Source organism: Hyperoodon ampullatus (assembly GCF_949752795.1).
Source record: "Hyperoodon ampullatus genome assembly, chromosome: 3".
Lineage (NCBI taxonomy): Eukaryota > Metazoa > Chordata > Mammalia > Artiodactyla > Ziphiidae > Hyperoodon > Hyperoodon ampullatus.
Genome location: NC_136916.1, coordinates 92560232 through 92577776, shown reverse-complemented (window position 1 = coordinate 92577776; position 17545 = coordinate 92560232). Strand labels below are relative to the sequence as shown.

Here is a 17545-nt window from a genome sequence, read left to right as displayed (position 1 = left end):
GGTTACTCAGTAAGTACCAATGTTTAGAAATACTTCTAAAAGCAAGTTATCCTACATACTCTTGGTTTAAAAGTAGTAGAGGGCTTCCCTGGTGACGCAGTGGTTGAGAATCTGCCTGCCAATGCAGGGGACATGGGTTCGAGCCCTGGTCTGAGAAGATCCCACATGCCGCGGAACAACTATGCCCGTGAGCCACAACTACTCAGCCTGTGCCTCTGGAGCCTGTGCTCCGCAACAAGAGAGGCCGCGACAGTGAGAGGCCCGTGCACCACGATGAAGAGTGGCCCCCACTCGCCGCAACTGGAGAAAGCCCTCGCACAGAAACGAAGACCCAACACAGCCATAAATAAATAAGTAAGTAAGTAAGTAAGTAAGTAAGTAAGTAAGTAAATAAATAAATAAATAAATGTAGTAGAGAAGTGACAGAACCTAGTCTGGGCTTGAACAGGGGGCTATTACCTTGTTTCCACAGTCACTCCATCCTAGCCTCCAGCTGCTGTACCAATTGTTTGTCCACATGGTGACAGAACAGAGGAAGAAGGTTGCTGGGGAAGGCCAGGGGTTCTGCCAGAGAGGCTGTGGGCATTTGAGCTATCTCCCAGGCAGTGAGAACTACCATGTCTGTCCTGGAGGGCAGAGAAGTAATACATCAGCATCTTTGTATGCATGCAGGAAATAGGCTCAGGGTCCAGGTTTTTTATTATCTTTCTACCACCACTATCACCCTCTGTACCTCCAGCAACTAAGAGAGAACATTTGCACATTTGGTATGTGCCAGGCAATGTTTAGTGCTTTACATATCTTCCATCTCATTTAATCTTTAGATCTCTAACTGGTTAGTACCCTTATCCTTAGATCCCTAGTTTATAGATGAGGAAACAGGCTAAGGAAAGTAAAATAATATGCCCCAATGTTATGTTCCTGATAAGTGACAGAAGCAGAATTCACAACTAGGTCTGTGAGTAATTAAAGGGACAAGCTTTAGAGTCTATCTTACATTGCCTTCCATGGGGGACAATGCTCTAGGGAACTATAGAGAAAAAAAAAAGGGCAGAACAGCTACAACTCTGTTTCTCTGTCCAACCTCCTCCCTGGTGCTTGAATAAACCACTCAGGAAACATCTCATCTGGCTCAGCCTATACATCCCAGGGGTACTGAAATAGTGTTTACAAGGCTTTTATGATCTTACCAAGCTGTGTGGTCACTGCTGGGTTCCTCTAGGGAAGAATCCAGGGATATCAGCTGTTCCCCATGACTTAGCAGGGCATAGAGCAAAGATATTCCAAACTGCAAGTGATAAAATATCCAGAGTAAAATGAGTTTACCCTAGGCATTCAGTGCTTCCCTGGCTCTGCTATCTCCCAACTAAAAGGGCAAGTTCACAGGTACAAATGGAGTCCAACACCCATAAACCCATCAAGTTTTATACTGGCTGGCCAAGAACTCTGAGCCCTTTCCAAGGAAACCACTGCTCTGAATATTCCAAAAGATTCCTCTGGGGAGTTGATTAAATGCACACTTGTGGGCTCCACCCCCAGAATCAGAGACCGTAGATCAGGAACAGACCCAGGAATCTGACGCGGGTAGGCTGTGGAGCCCATTTTAAGAGGCATTCCTTTAGGCAAAGATCTTCAGAGGGGTTCACAAGGTAATCCACTAGGTTATTAGAAGATATGAGATCTTTCACATCTAGAGTCTCATCTTGTATTTATTATGTACCTAAGGTAAGTATAGTGTTCCACGTACATGATTTATAAACACACACGTGGTATAGTTCAGCATTTTTTTGGTAAAAGGGATTCACTATCAAAAATGTTTGGTGACTTCTGATCTAGAGGTGATAGCAGCACCACCATCAGGGAGTTTGTTAAAAAAAAAAAAAAAAGCAGCCCCACCCTGGGTCCATTCCAGATAGCACCTGGAGTCACCTGTGGAAAGACAAAAGCCTCCCACGCGTGTTACCTGGTTCTGCAGCACCACGGTGACTGGCCGCTCTGAGGAGCCAGGTGGTTGCAGCATGAGTCCCTGAAGTCCTTGGAGGAGTTCATGGAAGGTCAAGTGGCTGATACATTTGCCCAGAGGTTCGAATAACATTTGCAGGGCCTGCAAGAAGGTCAGTAAGGGCCTCTCTCTGACTCCTCGACAACTTCACCTCCGGTCTCTTTCCTTGCTCACCTGCCTCTGGCCCCTTCTGGTCAGGTCAGACCTATCAGGCCTATCACCACTCAGGTGTCTCCATCTGTAACACTGGTCCTTCAATACCCACTTGTCTAGGATGCCTTCCCTAAGCAAAGTAGCTATGGGGCTCACCACTTAGGGAGCCCTGAGTTTCTTAACCTCCAGAGCACATTCACACCTGTGTAACCATAGGCCTGTGGGTTTTCCTTTCTTCATTTGCCTGAAGATGATCAGCTGTTCCTGTGGTAGTTTGTTCTGTAACCCCCTCAACCTGAGGGTAGCAGGGTCAACACTCCTCACTGCCCAGCACCTTCTCTGGCTTCTCTGGGGGAGGGGATTGGAAGGAGGAAGAGGTGGAGGAGGAAGGGGAAGAGGAGGAGGAATAAACATTCCTAACCCATCCACAAAACCGTCCTCTCCTCCACTCGATGCCACAGTACCTGATCAGCCACATCCCTCTTGACAAGGAGGGGCAGATGGCGGGTGATGGCCAGAAGAAGGCTGACAGTTCGATCTCGGGGCAGAAAGGGGAGCAGCCGGGCCACTAGGGCTTTTCCCTTCCTCACGGAGAGCACCTGCAGGAAGCCATCCGCTGCCTCCCTACAGGTGACATAGGAGAGCATTGCATGGATCTGCATAGAGCAAAGGGCCACAGGCCAGAAAGGAGAGGCAGAAGCTAAGCCACTGTCTTTGCTGAGCCATCCCTTCCTGGGCTGAGGTGTGACCCTCCCACACTCACTCCAGATTATTCTGTTCCTGGGTCTTTAAGGCCTGGAAGAGCTTCTCAAGCTGGCTGCTCTGCTGCTCACAGGGCTGTGCGGGCCCATCCTTCTGGTCCTCCTCTATCTCTAGTAACTGAAGGAACAGCTGGGAATGTGAGGGTGGGGAGAGAGGAAGAAGGGGTCAATGTGAGTATATCCTGTTCTCAAGGGAGATAAGGAATTCACTGCTAAGGCTGATGTCTCACCTTCTCAATCCGGTACAACACCTGAAGCCTCTGACTGCTTGCAGCTCCTGTCTCCTAGAGAAAGAGTCCCTGGCTGTCAGCCACACCTCCACAGCAGCAGCCCAAGCCTAGGTGAGCTAGAACGTGATCTGGAAAGGCTAGACCACAAAGTCCGATCACTCTTGTTCCTCACTCTTAGGTCACAACCTGAACTCAAGCATGAGAGTGTTCCAGACCTTTCTTCAAAACAGGGGAGAGAAAAAGGGTGTAGAAAGATAATGCTCCTACCTGCTCTTGAGTTCCATGGGGCACAGCATCAATAGCTCGGCGAGGGCTAAAGCACGTTGATACAGCTACCTGGCCCAGGGAACCCTCAATTCGAACCACTGCGTGGAAGGAGTCAGACAGGCATGTGCCCCTCTGCTTTCCACCTGTGTCCACCCGGCTGTCCACCCCAACCCAGCAGGTCAGCCCCGGTCCTACCTGACTCATAAGCCTCCGCCTTCTGAATGTAAGGCGTGACCAGCTTGAAGGACTCAAACCTGCTCCTTCGCCCAAGCAGCTCCTCATCTGCCTGCTTCTTCTCTAGTTTCTGATAATATTCCTGAGAGTCCATGGATTAGTCAAATGTATACTCATTGGCTGAACTTAGAGTTAGGGCTCTGCAATGCAGCCTCTTAATATACCCTTGCCTACAGCATTCATTCCAGAAATGCTCCTGGCACCTTAAGGCCTTATAGTAGCCACTATAATGCATCATAAAGCACCCTAGGCCTCATGCCACCTGTTTTAGGGTCCCATCCTAAGGACTTGAAGAGCTAGTACCACCACCAGATCTGATGGAAAGGCAGAGAGCAAGGCAGCAGAGAGCCAGGAAGCAAACGTGTCCCAGGGTCTGCAACCTTCCTGCAATCTTTATTCCACGTTACACATGGGTCACCGCTATCCTTCCCCCTCCCCATTTTAATTTGATGATCCTACCTGTGCTCTCCAAAATCAGAGTTATCTGATGGTACGAAGAACAATCAGCAGCTTGAAGTACAGAGAGAACACTATTTCAGTTGGCCTCTAGGCCAGTTCTACGCTTATGAGGATTTGTGCAGCAGCTCTAATATCTTAAGGAAGACTGTGAAATCCAGAAATAAAATAAAGCCACTGACTGAGAGACAAATAAGGATTTAAATACAGCTCCTTCACTGAGGAGCAATGTCTAAAAGTCAAGAGTGGAAGATGATCACATTCAAGCAATCCTGGCAGAAGGCAGAGGGTTTTGAAGCTGGTGGGAAGTAAAGGAAGAAATTAATGTCCATAGGAAGGAGATAAAGGTGGAAACCTCAGTAGGGGTCTCATGGAGGGTGAAGAGAAATTGAAATACAACTTAGACAACCCAAAACTCATGGACAAAGGGCAGACAGGAATCAGACAGAAAGGAGTCCAAAAGTCTGCCAGTATTTGTTCAGTTCAAGAAATTGAATCCCATTACTTATAAAAGTTCCCTGTGTTCTAGATCTTAAAAAGTAAAAAGTAGATGAATGTTTATAACAAGTCATTTCCGAGAGAAACCAAAGTGTACAAAGATGAAAGAGTCCTCATTTACCGACTGAATAGGAGAAATTCTCGGCAAAGGACAGAGACAGAAACCTCAGAGTGTGTTTGGGGAATCATAACTAATCCCATGTGGCTGAAATTTAGGAGAAGGGGAAGGAGTTTGGATGTCAAGTGTAGAAATATGAGCCCCATCCTTTAGCAATCGTTCCTCCCACCTGAAGGGACGTGGTCACTGTGAGGGGAAGGGAGAATCTCAGAGGACCCACGGAGTCAGGCCCATTTGACGCCAAGGTCAGAGGCTGGGCAGAGCCCCTGGGGCTCACCTGGTAATAATAGTCATCCAGGCGGGGGTTCTCACTCTGCAGCTGAACCATCTGCACTTTTACCACCCAGTCCTTCTCTTTTCGGGTCATGAGGTTCGCATAGGGGTCTGGCTGCTGAGACCAAGGCTTCTTGGCTGGGGGACTTCAAGCCAGGAGGAGTGTCCCTTTAGACCTACCCACCCCTGCCACAGAGAACTCCCCCAAGGAGTGGAGAGCTCAGAGCGGGATGTCAGGGGAGCACAGCAGAGTGCAGAGTTGGGCCGGGGTGTGAGAGGCTTAACTGGTGGGGCTTTGGGGGAGGTGCTCTGTCACAAGGGAAACCCCAGCATGCAGGGGGCCCCCCTTGATCCTGCTTCTCCTCTCGGTTTTACCTTGGTGGTCGACCATGCTGCTGCTGTTGCTTCAAGATCCGCTGGTGCTGAGGGTGGAGCTGGGTCAGATGACTGGGAAGACGTAGAAAGAAAGTTGGGCTGGGTGGGAGCAAGCTCTCAGCCCCCCGCCCCCATTCGTTTAGCCTCTGGGAACCTCAGCCAGACATCTAAGGGACCCTACCTGCTTATGACCCTGCCCAAGTGTCAGCCACATGAAGCTTCACTATCTTAGCTCAGCAGGGCTTACCTCCCCTCCAGGATATGGTTTTCCCTGAAACTTGGCTGCAGGAAATCCTGACACAATATAAAACCATTTGGCCTGGTTGTCAGGACTTCTGAGTCCTACTCTCAGTTCTGCTGTGCTGGCTGACCTCAGATAGTCCCTGGGCCTCCATTTCCTTACCTGTGAGGGGAAGGAATTGCACTCTACCACATCCTTCTCTTAGTGAGTTTCTCTAAGTATTATCTGTGTAGAGGGCAGCCATGCCTCCTCAGCCACTACCTCCTGAGACTTCTGGAGAAGAGCTCAGCCTGTCCTGGACCCTGGGACACTGGGCACTCTGAACCAGTACCTGAGCCTAAGGGGCCACGAGGTCGACGGGCTGCAGAGGACAGATGGGTCTGGCGAGAGCAGTCGAGGTCCAAAGTGCGGGGCTGCAGTACTGGTGCTGGGAAAGGCAGGCCGGAAAGGAAGTGGTGCCAGGTAGTCCAGGGTCTGGGAGAGGAATTTCAGGGTCTGGGAGAAGGGCATCTCCACCAACAGAATCCTGCTTTTGCTGTTGACTGCCTTTCTGCCTCTATGGTCTCACCTGCCTTTTCCTTCAATAACCTCACTCAACGTTTTGCCATCTTGGGGCCCCTCGAGCCAGTTGTGAGGACACCAGACTGTGGATCCCGTTCTTGTTTCCAACAGGTTTGTCGCCTCCTAGGGAGCAACTCCACGGTCCCCGACAATGTGGAGGCCTGTGCTTTCCCCACTGTGTGTGAGTCAACTCCCTGCCCTTTCCTCTCTGAGCGTTCACTCAGATCTTGTCTTTAGCCATTGGGGCCATGCTTAGCTCTTTTCAGACACCTCTGAAGCCCTCCTCAGTCTGCAATTCCCTTCTCTTCTCCCTGCTGGATTTCTGGCAATTGCTCTACCCCAGACCATATGCTCTTTCTAGCACTAGGCTCAGTGCTACTTATATTCTGTAAGATGGAATAGTTTGTCCTTTTCATAGGAAGGCCAGTTGTCCCAGTACCACCTCTGTTGTTTACCAAGCTACCCCGCATAAGGGGCGTTTCCCCCTTCCTACCCACACTTCACTTTGGGCGCTGCATCTCCAGAGCAAGGTCAAGGGCACAGTGAACATAACGGAAATAAGGCACAGGCGGCATCCTGCTTCTCAACACCCAGCCTATTTCTCACAGGAGGGAGACTGGAGTGACTCACCTGCCACAGAAAGTGCAAGGAAGCAGGCGACATCCCCAGCACACCAGGGGCCTTGATTCCAGGGGAGCTGAGAAGACCCTTCTGGAATGAGAGGGAGAAAACGCCAGGCTGGAGTGAGCCCCTGTGGCATCATCTACATTCACCTGTGTTAATGGGGGGAGGGGAGCAGCAGGACCAACCATTTCCAATACCCAGGACAGTGGCAGCCTGGCTCTCCCTCAGTTTCAGAGTCAATACAATCAGGACCCCTCTCCTTCCACTGAAGGGAAGCCAAACTGGCATCTTAGGAGTTAAGCTGAAGCAGGGTCTGAGTAACTTCATTTCTACATGGGACTCCTTTGGGTCTCTCCACCTGCTGGGGGAATCCAAGGGAATAAAGACCAGGGATGGACTGGAAAGACACAGGGGTCCAGGGTCAAAGATGACTCACTTTCACCACCAGGAGCAGGGCCAGCATCTCTAGGTGATGCACAGCCCTGCTAGGACCTGGATTCAGGTGAGGGCAGCATCAGAAACCAAGGAGGAGACAGAAGAAAGGAGGGAAGGAAGGAGACAGTCTTTACTGGGGTTCAAGCCTGAAATAGAAAGTGTCAGCCCACCTAGAAAGGGGTGAAGAAGAGGAGAGAGATGTGTAGCAACAGCCTGTGAGATGCAGACAGCTCAGGACAACCCTCCCCCACGTCTTCCTGCTATGATACCTGGATGTTACGGACAGCGCTGAGGACAGCTGGATCCCCGAGATCATTTTCTTCCTCCTCCTCTTCCTCCTCCTCCAAGTCAGGGGCTAAATCTGGGTCCAGCTCCTCCTCCTCCCTCTCTTCTTCATTTTGTTTCTCTTCCTCCAACTGGGAGGCACACACCAGCGCTTCCTTAAGAGCCAAGGGGTCACAGGACTTGCCTGGGCTTTGGTTTAAGTGGGTGCCTGAGGAGGAAGTAGACAGGGGTTCAGCTGTGAAGGGTCTGGTCTAGAGAGGATGCTTCTCTGTAGCACTTCTGTTCACAAGCCATCTCCAGCACCGTCTTCAAACATCTTCTCTTGTTCTAGGAGTTCAACTCAGCCTCACTACCCCAGGGCGCCTCTAACCATCCCCACTAGAGCAAACAGAACCTGGCAGGTGCCAATCACTTTCACTTCCTTCATCCCCTCTTCCATTGCCTCATCAGTCCCACCACAGGCTTCTCCACCTGCTCGCCCCTTCTAACAGCCCTTTCTGTGCCTCTTTAATCAACTAAGTTCCAGCTGCCCTGACTCATGAAAATTTAACCCCAGTGGGCCAGGGATTTTACATCTATCTGTTCGTTGAATTCTCACAACAACCATACAAGGCCGGTATTGATCATTTTTCTCTGGAGGTGAGGAAAATACAGGGCCCATAAAAGTTATCTCAGTCACTGTCATGATGTCGCTGGGAATCACTCCCAGCAATTCTGGCCATCCAAACCCATGTCTATCCGCTGAACCAGACCATCAAACTGACGCACTCCTGGGCCTTTTATCAGATACCACAGACCACTTGGTAATACTACCTTGAAGGCATTTCATCTCTTTGGGCTGGCAGACTTGCTCCATGGCTGTTTCCTCTGGCAAGAGAGCACTGTCAGCCTCTGGAAGGTAAACCTGGGAAAACGAAGAGACCCAGAGACCCTGTCCTGGGTAAGGATGGCGTGGCACCCAAACAGCCAAGGTCTCCCCCCCCAGCAAGGTTGTCAGAAAAGTTTGGACCCAGATCTCAAGAAGGAGGACCCTGGGCTCTCAGACTGCTCTAAACCTCCACCCTCTGACCTCACTAGCCCAGCTCTAGGGAGCCGTCCTGCAAAGGGACAGAGAAGAGGAGCAGGGCTAGGAATTGGAGGAGAAGCACTTCTACACAGTCACCACCATCCTCGGTCTGTGCACAGGGAGGGGGCTCACAGCTGCCTGGGTAGCGACACCCACCCCAGGACTGTGGCTGTCCTTTCTGCTTAGCTTAGCCATGGCGGCCTGGGCCAGGCAGGCTCGCTGCCCCTGTCTTTAAGATTCCCAGCCCCTCCCCTGCTCCCCTGTTAAAGGGCCAGCATCCCCAACCACTGCATCCTGGTAGAAATGTCAGAACACAAACTCATGAGAAAGAAAACCCTTGAAAGGGCAAGAGAACTAAAGTGCATTTTTTATCCATCCATGGTTGTGAGTACAGTTTATTGGGATTGCTATTTGGGAGCAGATATTTAAAAAGAGGGTCCCTGTTTTCTACACCCTTAATAGGAATTTTGTAAGGTTCTGTTCTCTTCAATCCCTAAGCTTTGCTCCATTAAATTGGATAGGAAATCCCTGGGTGGATCTTGAGGCAATTACTGAGCAGCCAAGTTCTCAGTGCTTCACGGCAGGGTGCTTATGGATCCCTACTGTCCACCTGGTGATGCTTGCCCTTCACCGTGTCCTTGAGTCCGCTTGAGTCTATTAAGCACTCCTACTGAGGAGGGACCCCTGTGAATACAGAAGCCAGATCTTCGAGGTAAAAACACTTTTGCATGAGTTACACAGATAATCCCATATCTTCTTGGCTGCTGTACATGGAAAACTGGTTTAGAAGCTCAGGACTAAAAAGAAAAGGAAACAACAACAAAAACAAGCACCTCAGGACTGCTGGTAGCAAAACCTGAGACCCATCTGCGCCTCATCTAGCCCCTCAGCGATTCTGGGTTCTGTGACCACATCCTGTGTTCAGCTGAAGCACACAAGCTTTACAGAACTTCTGCATAAAATTAAAAATGAAGCTAATTCTCTACATTAAAAATGCAAGTTAGGGCCCTATTGTCATGGTTATAGGGCCATGATTCTTGGCGCCTCTAAAGAAAAATATTCTTTTCAAAAGTTTTGCTGTAGGTAGAACCATATGGGTGAGGGAAAAAATTTAAATAGCTTGAGGGCTTCCCTGGTGGCGCAGTGGTTGAGAGTCCGCCTGCCGATGCAGGGGACACAGGTTCGTGCCCCGGTCTGGGAAGACCCCACATGTCGCGGAGCAGCTGGGCCCGTGAGACATGGCCACTGAGCCTGCGCGTCCGGAGCCTGTGCTCTGCAACGGGAGAGGCCACAGCAGTGAGAGGCCCGCATACCACAAAAAAAAAAAAATAATAATAATAATAAAAATAAATAGCTTGACGAAAGAGAGGCATGGACATATATACACTACCAAACGTAAGGTAGATAGATAGTGGGAAGCAGCCGCAGAGCACAGGGAGATCAGCTCGGTGCTTTGTGACCGCCTGGAGGGGTGGGATAGGGAGGGTGGGAGGGAGGGAGACGCAATAGGGAAGGGATGTGGGAACAGATGTGTATGTATGACTGATTCACTTTGTTATAAAGCAGAAACTAATAAAAAATAAATTAAAAAAAAAAATGAAAAACATGAGGAAAAAAAATAAAATAAATAAATAAATAGCTTGAAAGTTATTGAAATTATTTTCAAATATCTAATTGGGTTCAGGCCTTTTTGGTAATGCTATTCAGCTGTTTCTCTCAATAACTCCCTAATCATTTACCCTGGTATTATCAAAAGGGCCAAATGGTGGGCTTCCCTGGTGGCACAGTGGTTAAGAATCTGTCTGCCAATGCATGAGACACGGGTTCGAGCCCTGGTCTGAGAAGATCCTACATACCATGGAGCAACTAAGCCTGTGCGCCACAACTACTGAGCCTGCGCTTTACAGCCTGTGAGCCACAACTACTGTGCCCGTGTGCTACAGCTACTGAAGCCTGCGTGCCTAGAGCCTGTACTCTGCAACAATAGAAGCCACTGCAGTGAGAAGCCTGCGGCACCGCAACGAAGAGTAGCCCCCGCTCGCCGCAACTAGAGAAATCCTGTGCGCAGCAAAGAAGACCCAAAACGGCCAAAAATAAAAATAAATTAATAAATTAATTTTTTTTAAAAGGGCCAAATGGTGACTTTCAGGGTTCCAGAAGTGATTTATCGGTTTGTTATAGAGACCAGGTGTTGGGGGAGATTCACTTGCTGTATGCAGAACTTAATTTTTTTTATTTTTATTTTTTTATTATTATTTTTTTGTGGTACGTGGGCCTCTCACTGCTGTGGCCTCTCCTGTTGCGAAGCACAGGCTCCGGACGCGCAGGCTCAGCGGCCATGGCTCACGGGCCCAGCCGCTCTGTGGCATGTGGGATCTTCCCGGACCGGGGCACGAACCCGTGTCTCCTGCATCAGCAGGCGGACTCTCAACCACTGTGCCACCAGGGAAGCCCCAGAACTTCATTCTGAAGGCACTTCCTTGTACCAACTAGTACCAGAGCATGTGGACTAGGGGTAGTCTGCAAGATTACAGCCCCCTCTTGCCTGTTTGAAGTTTCACTTGGGACCTAGAGCCTTTTGTAAAAGTCCCTTCCCCTTTTGAAGTCTTATATGTCTACTGATCCTTTAGATTTTGTAGCTTTCTGCCATAGTTTGTGCTAAGTTTAAGCCAAGCCTGTGCTAGCCTTGAGGCATAGGCAGTGAATGAGGCAATGCTACCCATGGACTCTTAGAACTTCCCATAATAGAATAAGAAGTATAGACAGCTTAACAGGACTTTTGGATCAGATAAAAGATATATTAGAACTGTATCGCACAGGGAACTATATGCAGTATCCTGTGATAAACCATAATGGAAAAGAATATTAAAAAAATGTGTGTGTGTGTGTGTGTGTGTGTGTGTGTGTATAGAACTGAATCCCTTTGCTGTTCAGAAGAAATTAACACAACATTATAAATCAACTATAATTCAATTTAAAAAAAAGATACATTACAAAGGTTGGGACTTCCCTGGTGGCACAGTGGGTAAGACTCTGTGCTCCCAATGCAGGGGGCCTGGGTTCAATCCCTGGTCAGGGAACTAGATCACACATGCATGCCGCAACTGAGAGTTCACATGCCACAACTAAAGAGCCTGCATGCCGCAATTAAGGAGCTGGCGAGCCGCAACTGAGCCCGTTTGACACAACTAAGACCCCACGCAACTAACTAAATAAATAAATATTAAAAAAAGGAAATGTTTACATTTGCTGAATAAAACACCTAAGAACTCTTCCACTTTTATGGGGAGATTTTTAATCCATTATTTCAGTTTCTTTAATGGTTGTCAGTCTATTCTGGTTTTCAATTTCTTCTTGAAGCTATTTTGTTCAATTATATATCTTCTAGGAATTTGTCTATTCCTTATAAGTTTTCAAATTTATTGGCATAAAGTCGTTCATAGTATAAGAGTATCTTTCAAATCCATGCTATACCTGTACTTTGTCCCCCTTTTAACTTCTAACATTATTTATATATTATCCCCTCCTTTTATCTTCTTCCCAGAGTCTATATATTTCATTAGTCTTTTCAAAACATCACACATAAGTCAGGGTTTCTGCAGGGATAAATAGGACACTGAAATTGGATAATTTTAATAAAACTAAATTTATTAAGATAGAATTTTAATAAAAGGATATTTATAAATACATAGAAAAAATATAGTCCAATCGTAAGGAATAGTACAGTCCCCTGGGACTCGTAACAGTTGGTAGTAATCACTTTAGGCAAGAGAATGGAGTGGTTACCAGAACCCGAAGACCAAAGTAAATTCTTATGGAGCAAAGTTTTAAATATTAAAAAAAAATTAAACCTCAAAAATATACAAAGAAAATAGTGTAAAAATTTCTTTTTAAATGTGGAGTGAGTAGAGAAGGCCCTTCTAACCATGACCCCAAACCATAAGCCATGAAGGGTGACTGATAAATTTGCCTACATAAAAATGCCCAGCTTCTGAGTGTCAAAAAATAAAGCCATAAACAAACAGCCATAAACAAAGTCAAAAGAACTTTATTCTGATCTGGTAATCTTATATTTACCTTTAAAAATTATTTAAAAGGACTTTTAGGTGAAGATTCTCTGTAATGTTTCTGAATTTTGAGGACTCAGAAAAAGAGATATTTATGTTAAACCCAGATCCTTTTACCCATATTTCCTTCACAACTGCTGGTAATCAATATTATCCTATCAGCACCCATGTCAAAATTAACATAACACTGTTGATGGATAATATAAAAATAAGAGAGCTATTTTCTCTCACATTTACTTTTAAAATCTTATCCTTAATTATGTGCTGAATATCTTGTAACAGAACATTGCATCCTGTGGAGACTGAGAAATCTTTTACCATGTCCTCACTTCTTCAAAAGGAAAATTCGTCCTGATTTAAATAAATATGACTTTGTATTTTAATTAATTATCGAAATGTGTCTTAATCCATTTGAGCCACTATAACCAAATACCAGAGACTGGGTAGCTTATAAACAACAGAAACTTATTTCTCACAGTTCTGGGAGGCTAGAAGTTCAAGATCAAGGTGCCAGCAGATTTGGTGTCTGGTGAGAACCCACTTTCTGGTTCACAGATGGTGCCTTCTCACTGTATCCACACAAGGTAAGAGGGACGGGCAAGGGAACTCTCTGGGGTTTCTTTTATAAGGGAACTGATCCGATTCATGAGGGCTCCACCCTCATGACATAACCACCTCCCAGAGGCCCCCTCCTCCTAATACCATCACCTTGGGGGAGAGGATTTCAACATATGAGTTTGGGGGGGGACACAGATATTTAGTCCAAAGCCATGACCTTTGAGGAATATAGGCTAAGGATATAAAACTACTAGTTTTTAACCGATATTTTAAGTTGAATTACAATATTTGGTTATAAAAATCTCAAAAATGATATTGTTTCACAAAACTATGCTTCTATTTACATTATAGGACAGGTGCATATGTAGACAAGGAAAAGTTGAGACTTTGTTTTCCAAACCTATATTCTATCTATAATCAGGTAATTCAATTTCTGTGATTAATCTGTAATTGTCACATCTATAAAGAAGCTCCTGGTTAAGAGAAACTTTTAAAAAGAGATTGTTGGGTGCTGCATTTAGTCTCAATGTTTGTTTGTTTATTTATTAAAATTTTTACTTTCTTCATTTCAATGTTCATTCATTTATTTTATTTTTTAAAAATATTTATTTGGTTGCGCTGGGTCTTAATTGCGGCAGGTGGGCTCCTTAGTTGCGGCATGCAAACTCTTAGTTGCAGCATGCATGTGGGATCTAGTTCCCTGACTAGGGATCGAACCCAGGCCCCCTGCATCGGGAGCATGGAGACTTATCCACTACGTCACCAGGGAAGTCTCAATGTTCATTCATTTAAATCACCTATAATATTTGGAAATTTTTTTCACCTTAGGAAAGTGCAGTTTAGGGTTTCATTGAATTATACCTAAGCTCTAAAATATTTCTGTTACACAAAATTGAATGAATTACAATTGAATAAATAAGATTACATAAACAGACAAAAGTGAAGATTTTCCTTTCACATTTAAATTATATTTGTTTTACACATAAGACTGCCTGAAAACAAGTTGGAAGAGACTGTTAATGACAGTGACAGTGACAGTTTATTGCATTTTTCAGCATCTTTTTTTTTTCATGTTAAATAGTTGGGAGTATTAAGTTCAGCTTTCCTGCTTACTTTCAAAAAGATGGATTAGCATAAAACCTGAATGGCTGACACTACTACCATGACCATTAAATTGTTCATGGATCAGAATACAACTCTATCAAAGTTGCTTCCTTGTAAATTTTGATCATGAGCTTTAAATGCTCTAAGCAGAATGTGGATATGACTACATTTGCCTACCCCTGATTTGATGCTGATGATGGTTCCAGGATGTCTTTTGGTTTCATATCCAACTCATCCGTGCCTATAATATATTTCCTCCTATGCTTGGTCCTGTTCCCCCATATTATCCAGGATTAATTCAGAGGAAGTCACCTTTCAGAAATGGTGCCGAATGTAGGGTCACCAACCTTAGTGTCCACCATGTGTACTCTACCTGATTTTCTCTGTTCATAAACTGAGGTTTTCATTCCTGGAGAGGCAAGCTGAAAATCAATATCTTTTCCTGCTTTATCTGAAATGTGGTAGTTGATCTCCATTGAGGTGAAAGTCACTGTACAGAAGAGCTGAGGCTAGCTCAGGAGAAGGCTGGCTCTTGTCACCCATCCTGTTGGAAGAGGTGGACTCATCCAAGTTGTCTGAGAACCTCCAGATAGCGGTGTCAATGGTCCTCAGAGCTGGGAGCATGGTCAGAGAACGGGAGAGATCCAGGTTGGGCTGCAATCACTTTCTGAACACTTGTGGGCCTCTGTGTCCTCAGTACCCTCTTCCTCCTAGTGTTTTATTTTGAAAATTTTCAGTCCTACAAAAAGTTGAGAGAATAATAAAATTAACCTCGGTGTATCCTTTACTTAGCAGTTGATAACATTTTGCTTAGCAATATTCTTATTTTTTTATTTTTTAAAATTAGTTCATTAATTTATTTTTGGCTGTGTTGGGTCTTCATTGCAGCCCGCGGGATTTCTCTAGTTGCATAGAGCGGGGACGACACTTTGTTGCGGTGTGCGGGCTTTTCATTGAGGTAGCTTCTCTTGTTGCAGAGCACGGGCTTCAGTAGTGGTGATATGCAGGTTCAGTAGTTGTGGCTCATGGGCTCTAGAGTGCAGGCTCAGTAGTTGCAGTGCACGGCCTTAGTTGCTCCGCGGCATGTGGGATCTTCCCGACCCGTGTTCCTTGCACGGGTGGGCAGATTCTTAACCCCTGATTCACCAGGGAAGTCCCACAATATTCTTTAAATAAACTCCTTCTCTGCTACATCAGGCAGTGTCTGTCCCGAGTGATCAGGGACTTTGGCTGACAGACTATGAACAGGAAATTCACAGAAGAAAAACAAATAACAAGTAAACATGTGAAACATTTTAAACATTTCCTCCTTGAGAAAATAATTTCCCCAGATGAGCCCAGTGCCCAGCACCTAGCAAGGTGACAGTAAAGGTTTGTAGAACTTGAATGATTGCTGTGAACACTGAGGCCTGGTGGATAGGCTGGGGCCAGGCTAAGAAGAAAGAAGCCAAAGCTTTGGGGTACTTTTGTCCTGGTGACTAGAGGGCTCCTCTTCTTACTCTCCTTCCCTGCTCAGCACTGGCAACAGCAGGTACAGCAGGAGTAGTTTGGCCCACTGGGTGCGTGGTGTCGGAGAAATAGTCCAGAAATGTCAGGGCCAGCTGGGCCCACATCACTGGGGCTGACCCAGCTCAGTCGGGGCAGTGGTAGGAGGGGGAGGACCAAGGCTCCTGACCAAGCCAGGCTACAGCAGAACTCCTCCCGCCTCAGCTGTTGAGCTGATGATAGCCGTCCCTCACACGAGAGTACCCAAAATGAGCTGTGTGGCCAGATCTGGCTAACCGACAGGTAAAGACAACATTGAAAAGGCAAATATTTACACTGAGCTAGGCTCCTGGCAACCAAGGCCTAAAACTGCATGATTCTGGAGCAGTACGAATGGGGTTTGTTTCTTTTTTTCTTGCTGCTGTTATAAATACCACAAACCTGATGGATTAAAACAACACAATTTATCATCCTACAGTTCTGTAAGTCAGAAGTCCAACACAAGTCTCCTGGGCTTAAAGTTAAGGCAGGGCTGCTTTCCTTTCTGCAGACTATGGGAGATTCCATGTCCTTACCTTTCCCACCTTCTAGAAGTTGCCTACATTCCTTGACTCATGGTCCCTTCTTCATCTGCAAAACCAGCATGCTGCATCTCTCTGATCGTACTTCTGTAATCACATCTCCCTCTGACCACAGTCAGGAAAGTTCTCAGCTTTTTTTTTTTTGCCACTCAGCGAGGCACGCAGGATCCTAGTTCCCCAACCATGGATCAAACTGGTGCCCCCTGCAGTGGAAGCTCAGAGTCCTAACCACTGGACCACCAGGGAAGTCCCAAAGTTCTCTGCTGTTAAGTCCTGTGTGGTTACACTGGGCTGACCCCAATCATCTCTGATAATCTCCCCATCTCAAGGCCCCTAACCTTAGTCACACCTGCAAAGCCCTTTATGCCATATAAGGTACAATATTCACAGGTTCCAGGAATTAGGCTATGAACATCTTTTTTGTGGGGGGGGAGGCATTACTCTCCCTACCACAAGGTATGGTAAGGAGAAAAGTATAATACTGTTAACGATAAGTAGGCAGCTCTGTACATAACAACATGGATAGTATCGATGATATATTATGAAATGGAAATAAGCAAGTTCAGTAAGTATTTATAGAATGATCCAAATTTTGTGGAATCTCCCTTGTCCCCAGTAAATGCTGAATGAATTCTCTCTGAGCCGCACCCCACCGTTCATAGCCTGGCTTCTTCGGGGAGATGGTAGAGCCCACCTCACCGACTCAACTCTCAAGGCACTGGTTTCTTCACAGTCCTCTTTTAGAAGAAGAGTTTAGAAAGGTCCAAGACACCAGAGAGTAGAGAGGAAAGGATCTGATGCAGGTTCAACATAGCAGGGGACAGCCAGAAAGGACCACACACTGTAATTGGCCAGAGGCAAGTGTCAGCCAAGCAATGTGGAAAGTGAGAAGGCGAGGCTTACAGGAATTTGCCAAAAGGGAAAAAGGGCATTTGAAGGAGAGTCTTCATTTTTAATAGTGCTGAATAGAATCCAAGGCAGGATAGAAAATCCAAGTAGGAATTCTACAGTTTTAAGTAGGTTCTGAGATGCAAACCCAAGGACCTATGAGAGGAAAACACCCATGAAAGGAGGCTGTGCCAGTAACTTAGTCACTGGGCGTAGCATTCCCCAGGGACAGTGCCCAATCCTTGGCTCCTGAGATTGTCCTGTTGTCCTCACAGTGTCAGGG

At 46.4% G+C, this 17545-nt stretch overlaps 1 protein-coding gene across 1 annotated transcript; it reads right to left on the bottom strand.

The window, feature by feature from the left end:
- Positions 1-472: 472 nt before the first annotated feature.
- Positions 473-15921, bottom strand: PATL2 (PAT1 homolog 2; the record flags this gene model as incomplete). Its single annotated transcript, XM_079699124.1, has 15 exons — positions 473-626; positions 1191-1288; positions 1964-2104; positions 2620-2779; positions 2919-3046; positions 3147-3200; positions 3414-3511; positions 3609-3729; positions 4997-5138; positions 5368-5466; positions 5940-6082; positions 6800-6880; positions 7498-7721; positions 8327-8417; positions 15808-15921. The coding sequence occupies 15 exons, from the start codon at positions 15919-15921 to the stop codon at positions 473-475; spliced, it is 1848 nt and encodes a 615-aa protein (XP_079555250.1).
- Between the last annotated feature and the right edge of the window lie 1624 nt (positions 15922-17545).